Source organism: Elephantulus edwardii, unplaced genomic scaffold (assembly GCF_000299155.1).
Source record: "Elephantulus edwardii isolate Elephantulus edwardi_28Jun2011 unplaced genomic scaffold, EleEdw1.0 scaffold00472, whole genome shotgun sequence".
Taxonomy (NCBI): Eukaryota; Metazoa; Chordata; class Mammalia; order Macroscelidea; family Macroscelididae; genus Elephantulus; species Elephantulus edwardii.
In genome coordinates this window covers 346612-354105 of record NW_006400222.1, presented here as the reverse complement: position 1 = coordinate 354105, position 7494 = coordinate 346612, and the positions used below count along the sequence as shown (strand labels likewise).

At 47.5% G+C, this 7494-nt stretch overlaps 1 protein-coding gene across 1 annotated transcript in view; it reads right to left on the bottom strand.

Annotated features, from left to right (window-relative positions):
* Positions 1 to 6973, bottom strand: part of DTYMK (deoxythymidylate kinase (thymidylate kinase)) — a 14067-nt gene extending 7094 nt beyond the window's left edge. Inside the window, exons 1-3 of the mRNA XM_006902933.1 lie at positions 6844 to 6973; positions 3823 to 3931; positions 2874 to 2964 (exon numbers count right to left, since the gene is read on the bottom strand). Coding sequence (XP_006902995.1) covers positions 2874 to 2964; positions 3823 to 3931; positions 6844 to 6973 — 330 coding nt within the window. The remainder of the gene's footprint in view (positions 1 to 2873; positions 2965 to 3822; positions 3932 to 6843) is intronic.
* Between the last annotated feature and the right edge of the window lie 521 nt (positions 6974 to 7494).

The following is a 7494-nucleotide window of genomic DNA, read 5'->3' as shown; positions in this document are numbered from 1 at the left end:
AGAGGGACATCATGTTTGGCAGAGTGGAGGGGCGGCGAAGGAGAGGAAGACCTTTGATGAGATGGATTGATTCTGTGACTGGAGCGGTGGGAATAGGTGTGACTGGAGTGGTGGGAATAAGTGCGTTTGAGATGGCTAGGATGGCACAGCACAGAAGAGTTTATAGAGCTCTTGCACATAGGGTCGCTATGAGTCACAAGCGACTCGCTGGCACATAACAACAACAACATGTATCTTTAACTTGTTGGTTGGATTTGTGTATTCTAGGCTGCAACAGTTTCATGTTAGAATGATACATCTCCAAGGATATGAACCTGTATCTCTAAGCACAACTGATAACAGTGTATCTAAATTTCAAAATCAATTGCCTCAATAGTCTACATGTTTCCTATTGCCAAAGGGGCCCTTTAGAGTAGTGAGAGAAGATCTTCACCCTGGGACCTACAACTCCTTTCCAGTAGGAAGTAGCTAAGAGAATACTGCGCCCCCTCTCCTAATGAATTAGGGTGAAGTCTCTCTCAAGGGGAAGTGACAGGGAATGGCAAAGGACACGCTGACAATGGTCAATCAGATCTGGTTTTGATAAGAACTGTCGCAATATAACAATAGAAACAAACTCTCAAGGAACAGCCAACCTTAATCCTTCTGATCATATGGAGACTTTTTGGAAGTATTTTTTTGAGTTTATGATGCTTAATTGGGGAGCTCTGGTGGCCTAGTGGCAAGAAGCTGCACTGCAATACCAGAGTTTGCGTGGTTCGAAGCCAAGATGTTCTGTCAGAACAGAGCAAGGGAACACTGCATGGTTCAAAATTGGGAAGGGCGTACGCCAGGGATGCATCCTATCTCCATACCTTTTCAACCTGTATGCAGAACAGATTATCCGGGAGGCTGGGCTCTATGAGGAGAAATATGGGGTCAAGATGGGTGGACAATTTATCAACAGTCTGCGTTATGCGGATGATACAACCCTGCTTGCTGAAACTGAAGAGGATCTGAAGCACCTGCTTCAGAGGGTCAAGGACTGCAGCCTACAATATGGATTGAGGCTCAATGTCAAGAAGACAAAGATTCTCACCACTGGACCAATTGGCAGCATCAGGATAGATGGTGAAGAGATTGAGATTGTACACAGCTTTAGTTTGCCTGGCTCCACAGTTAACACTCTTGGCACCAGTAGCCAGGAAATTAAAAGGCGCATTGCCATGGGAAAGTCTGCTGTTAGGGACCTCTCCAAAGTACTGAAGAGCAATGGTGTCTCTCTGGAGACTAAGGTGCGTTTGATACAGGCCATGGTCTTCGCAATCACTTGTTATGCATCAGAGAGTTGGACAGTGACTAGGGTTGATAGAAGGAGAATTGATGCCTTTGAGCTGTGGTGCTGGAGAAGAGTATTGAGAATACCATGGACTGCTAGGAAAACAAACAGATTTGTCCTGGAAAGGGTTAAACCGGGTGGCTCCTTGGAGGCAAGGATTCTGAGGCTCCGTCTAACATACTTTGGACATGTTGTGAGGAGAGACCGGTCCTTGGAGAAGGACATCATGCTTGGGAGGGTAGAGGGACGGCACAGGAGGGGAAGGCCCTCTATGAGGTGGATTGATTCAGTGACTGGGATAATCGGGATGGGAGTGTCGGAGACAGTACGATTGGCACACGACAGAGCAGAGTTTAGGGCTGTTGTACACAGGGTCACTGAGTCGCAAGCGACTCGACGGCACATAACAACAACAACAATGCTTAATTTGTTTTGTGTATAAAGGATGGAGAAAACAAAAACAAGCAAGAATGAATCAAAGAAGAGAAGCCGTGCTCGTCTAGATGACAACATAAGTATGATAAAAACAAAAAGGGGGAAATATGGGAAGCCAAATTTCATACAAAATATTTGTAATAAACCAGATGCTACTTCAAGTTATGATGGGGGTGCTGGCTGGTACAAGCTGGAATTCACCCTGAAGCACTAAGGCAATCCTTAAATGTTTACAGGGGTAGACACTAAGGCAGTCCTTAAGTGTTTATAGGATTCTTGCACTGTATTTGCTAACTCCTCTCTTCTGAGTCAAGCAGAAGGTTTTCAATAGAAAGAGCTTAGCTTCATTTGCATTGAATTCTCTTTGTGACTTTCTCCTTGGCAAATTCCAATAAAGATACACGGAAGCTGGAATCCTGGAAGCTGGAATCCTGCACTTCAGTTAGCTTCAGTTGTTCTAGAACTATTCACTTCCGGCTTTACCTCTGTTCTCCTACATTCTTGGTGTTCTGTCTCATTATTAATATTTATAAAAGTACTTGACCCTTGGTCTGTAACACTGGACAATGGATAAAGATTATACAAGCAGAATCAATACCTTTGAATTACGGAGCTGGAAAAGAGTACTGAATGTCCCAAGGACTGTCAATAGAACAAACAAATCTGTGTTGGAGAAAGTGCAATGGGGTGCTCCTTGGAGGCAAGGAGGGGGAAACATGGCGTCACTTACCTTGGGCATATGGTCAGGCAAACCAGTCCTTTGAGAGAGACACATATGAGAAAGGTGGAGACTTAGAGACAGGAAAACCCTCAACAAAATTGATTAGCAGTGAGTTTAATAATGGGCTTGAGCATGTTGGAAATCATGAGGATAGCTCAGGACAGGGCAAAGATTTGACCTCTAGTTTAAAGGGCCAGTCTGAGCCATAATTGACTTAATGTCACATAACAACAATAAAGGGAGGGGCAACCAGAAAGAGCCTTGTCCCACACACTACCTGCTCCTCAAGTGGACACTCTGACACCACCAGTCCTCCCTAAACAGACATTGTGCTGCAGGCTGAAAGGCCCCCCTCCCGGATAGGCACACAACACTGACTGCTGGGTCTCCTCCACTCACCTCTTTGGCTGCCGTGAAGGCAACACCAGAAAAGGCATATCGGTCCACAACAAGGGTGACCCCTTGGTCCAGCTTGTCTCTAATTAAAGGCCTGAAAAGCAGAGAAGCATTGGTTGTGGTCAGGGCTCTGTGCCCCAAGCAGCTTAGACAACTTCAATAGGATACAGGGAGGACACTCAGAGGCAACCACACCCAGTCTCCTTCTTCACTCAAGAGTGACCCTTCAAGATCCCTCGGGATTGTTGAAGATGCTCCACAACATTCCAAAAGCTCACTAACAAGCAGACAATTACACTAAACAGACTCCACCTGGCTGAAGCTGGGGGCTTAAGCAGCCTACGGAGGAGGCCAGACCCTGCAAGAACACAAGGGTGGTGAGTGCCAGGAAGCAGGTGCTGAGAGCCAAACTAGACTGAAGGAAAAGGAGGCTCAGGACAGCTGAAGGGGCAAAAAAAGTGTATTGGGGGGGGGGGTGTTGAGGTCTTGCACTGACCCCAGGAAGGGCAAGGAGGAGCTGAAGAGCCAGCAGGAGTGCCAAGGGACAGGAAGGGATAGACAGAAAGAGCAAAGGTGCAAGGGGTCCAGCAGAGTTAGAAGACCCCAGTCAGGAGTCTGGCCTAACACCATCCCCAAGGCTACTAGGCAGCAAACAATGTTGTTTGGTTCTCTAAGTAGCAGTGCAAGTAAAGGAGAATTCAGTCCTACAGGGGCTCTGGTGGCCTAATGGGTAAGGAGTTGCAATGCCAACTCAAAGGCAGCTGGCTCGAATCCACCAGTGGTTCCACAAGAGAAAGATGGGCAACCTCCTCCTGTGTCACTTACAGCCTCTGAAAACCTGCTAGAGGGTCAGCTGTGTGTCATTTCTGACTCAATGGGATACAACAATGCAAAGTACAGGGACATCACCAAGTACATGTGGATGGGGGTCAGCAGCGAGTGGGAGGCTTACGCTTGTTCCCAGCGGTTTGCAGAGAAGAGCAGGTGCACAGAGTGGTCCTCGACCTCAGTCCTCCTCTCCAAGTAGGAGCTCAGGAGTTTGCCAATTTCAGTTGATCTTTCTAAGGAAGAAACAAAGAAAGGTGAAGGGAAGTCTTCCACTTACAAGATCACTCAGACTGAATTCCCATCTAACACTCAGGCCAGCATAGGTCCACTTGGTACATGTTTGCAGTTCCCAGTATGATAACTTTTTCCAAAGACTGGCCCTTCCCGACATGCCCAAAGTTAAGTGAGATGAAGTTTCACCATCCTTTCATCTAAGCAGCCCCTTGGCTGCAATTCATCAAGACAGACTTGTTTGTTCTTTTGGCAATCCATGGAATTTACAGTATTTTTCACAACTAAAATTAAAGGCATTCTTTCTTCTTCCTTATTCAATGTGTGATTATTAGATAACCTGCAAAGAAACTGAGGGAGCTCTGGTGGCCTGGTGGTAAGAAACTGTGCTGCAATCCAAAGTCATATGGTTCAAATCCACCAGCTGCTACATGGGAAAAGGATGAGTCATCTCCTCCCGTGTGATTTACTGTCCCTGAAAACCCACTTGTGGTTGGGTTCCAATTTGATGACAAACACCACAAAGCAACTGAAAATACCATGACTTGGATCAGGCACACCTTAGTCTGTAAACTGACCCTCTGGCTCATTCGCTGTATGGAGAGGTCCTTGACAACAGATCTTCCCAATGCAACACATCTTTTCATTTTTTGATGGCTACTTCCATGGGTGTTGATTATGGATCCAAGCAAATATGGAATTCTTTGAGACAGATAGCCAAGTAACTGGCTTCCTTATTTACTGGCAGACTGGTGACCACATCCAGGTTTTCATCTATTTATTTCCTTAAACACCCCAATTAGTATTCCATCAGTTCTTGGGGCCTTATTTTTTGCCAAAGCCTTCAGTGCAGCTTAGACTTCTTCCTCGGCACCACTGGTCATATGCTACTTCCTGAAATAGTTTGGCATCAAATATTAAAAATTTTGTCCATAGGAATTTTCAGTATTACAACTCAGGACTTGATTTTGCTTTTCAGTTCTTTCAGCTTTAGAAATGTCATTGTGTTGCTCCCTCCTTTTGGTTTGTTCTTTTTTTTATTATTATTATTCTTTTGTGTCAAATTGGATCTGACTGGTACAGGAGGAGATTGCCCCTCCTTCAGCAGAGCATCTGGTGGATTTGAACCACGTTCTTCTGGGATTGCAGTGCAGCCTCTTGCCACTAGGCCACCAGATCTTTTTTTTTCTTTTTTATTAATTTTAATCCCTTTTGGTTTTGTCACTGCAGCTTTTCGCACATCCTTGATAAGCCACAGCCGTACCTGAAGCAGGATACCCACCACAGATAGCACCTTCATGGAGTCTTCACATACTTAAGTCCATACTGTGTCTTCATATTGACCATCTCTTACTGGCACCCCATCAGAAGCTACCCCTAGACTGTCAAAGGCATGATCCACAGTCAGGGAGAATACTCCAGGCTCCTTTGAGGCCAGCAGAAACTTTCACATGCTGGAAACTACCTATCACCTAGCTCACATCCTGAGGTCTCAGATGAGCAGAAACTGACACCGCAACTCCAACCTTTTAGAGGACTGACAGATACACTGTTCCAGCACAGACATATGTGCATAAACACCACCAGAGTAACGAGATCATTAACCAGGTGCCGAATTCACACCCTTCCAGGATTATATCCCTAGAGGAAAGCACTGGAGGAGTTATAGACACTGGTTTTTGTCTTCCCTACTCAGCACTTCTAAGATAATGCAGAGAAAGAACTCTATCACAGCCCCAAGAGTGGTCAGAAATCTGAATCTTATCCCCAACCAATAGCTGCTGTTGCTGTTTTTAGGTACCTTGGATCTTTATACCCTCTTGTACCACTACTCCATACCTATTTAATCTGAAGCTGGACTCTATAAGGAGGAATGTAACATCAGGATTGGAGGACAACTTATCCACAACCTGCATTATGCAGATGATACAACCTTGCTTGTAGAAAGTGATGAAGTCCTGAAATAATTACTGCAGAAGATCAAAGATTGTTCTTGTGTACCATCGAGTAGGAACTGACCCATAGCTGACTCTCCAGAGGGTTTTCAGAAGCAGTTACCTGCACAGGAGGAGACTGCCCATCCTTCTCCCACAGAACAGCTGGTGTATTTGAACTGCATGCTGTTGGGACTTGCCACTAGAGCTTCATCTCAACATGAAGAACACAAAAATCCTCACGTCTGGGTCAACAGACAACATCATTATAGATGGTGAAAAGACAGAAATTGTCAATCATTTCATCTTACTGGGACCACTATCAATGCCCTTGGTACCAACCGTCAGGAGATTTGAGCACATACAGCATTAAGAAAGTTGGTTGTCAGGGTCCTTTCCAAAGTCCTGAAGAGAAATGATGTCAGTTTAAAGACTAAGGTGTGTCTAATTCAAATCATGGTCTTTCCAATTACCTGCAATGCACCTGAGAGCTGAACAATTAATACGAATTAAATAACAACTCATGCCTTTGAGTTGTCTTAGTTATGACGTCTGACAAAAGAACAAACAGGTCGCTAGAAAACGCAACCAGAGTGCTCCTTAGAAGCAAGAATGGCAAAGCTTCATCTCACATATTTTGGGCATGTTATTATAAGGAGCTTTTCCTTGGGAAGGGTCATCATACTTGGAAAGGTGGAGGACTGAGGAAACAGAGGACAATCTCAAAATGGACTGATATTCCACCAGCTGCTCCGCAGCAGAAAGATGGACAATCTCCTCCGTGCCACTTACAGTCTCTGAAAATACACTCCAGAGTCAGCTATGAAGAGCACGTAACAGTGCACACCAGAGCCATCCAGGCTGAGAGGAGGACCACGTCCACCTACAGCAACCTTATACGAGTAACAGAAGGCATTGGTGGACACAGGCCCTTCATCCCCCAGGGCTGACTCGAGGACGAGGGTCGGGGCGGCACCCACCAGGGAAGCGGAGCAGCTCGGCGTGGTGGCCGGCGGCACACAGCGCGGCCACCAACTTGCGGCTCTGCGTGCTCTTGCCCGCGCGGTCCACGCCTTCCAGCACGATCAAAGCCCCGCGCCGTGCCGCCATCGCCACTTCCCGCCACAGCGGCGCCTTCGCCGCTCGACGTCACAGCCGCGCCGAGGTTCCCATTGGCGCTTTCAACACGGGCTGCGATTGGCTGACTGGCAGTGGCGTGGGCTGGGATTGGCTTGTGTTGGCCGGCGTCAGCGGGGACTGGGAAGGGTGAGCGACGTGGCCCTCACGGGCTTCCTTCGGCGGCTGGCGGGCGAGGCGGGTGTGCGGGGTGGAGAGCGCGCGTGCGGTGGGGCGTGCGGGTCGGGCAGGCTCTGGGGCCTTGCTCATTCGTGTGGATCGGGACTCCTAGCGGAGGGCAGCCCGCGTCCACTGTAGAGGGGTTGGCATTGAGCTCGGTCCGGGCGAGGGCGGATGGCCAGCAGCTTCTGCGAGACCCACTCTGGGCATCGCCAGGCTGCTGTTCCAAGACCCGTGTTTTACGCGACAGGGCAGGGCTGCGTCACTCCGGCCACTCAACAGTGGTAGGGAAAGAATACGGTCAGGATTGCACCTGGAGCTGAGTCAGGGCCATC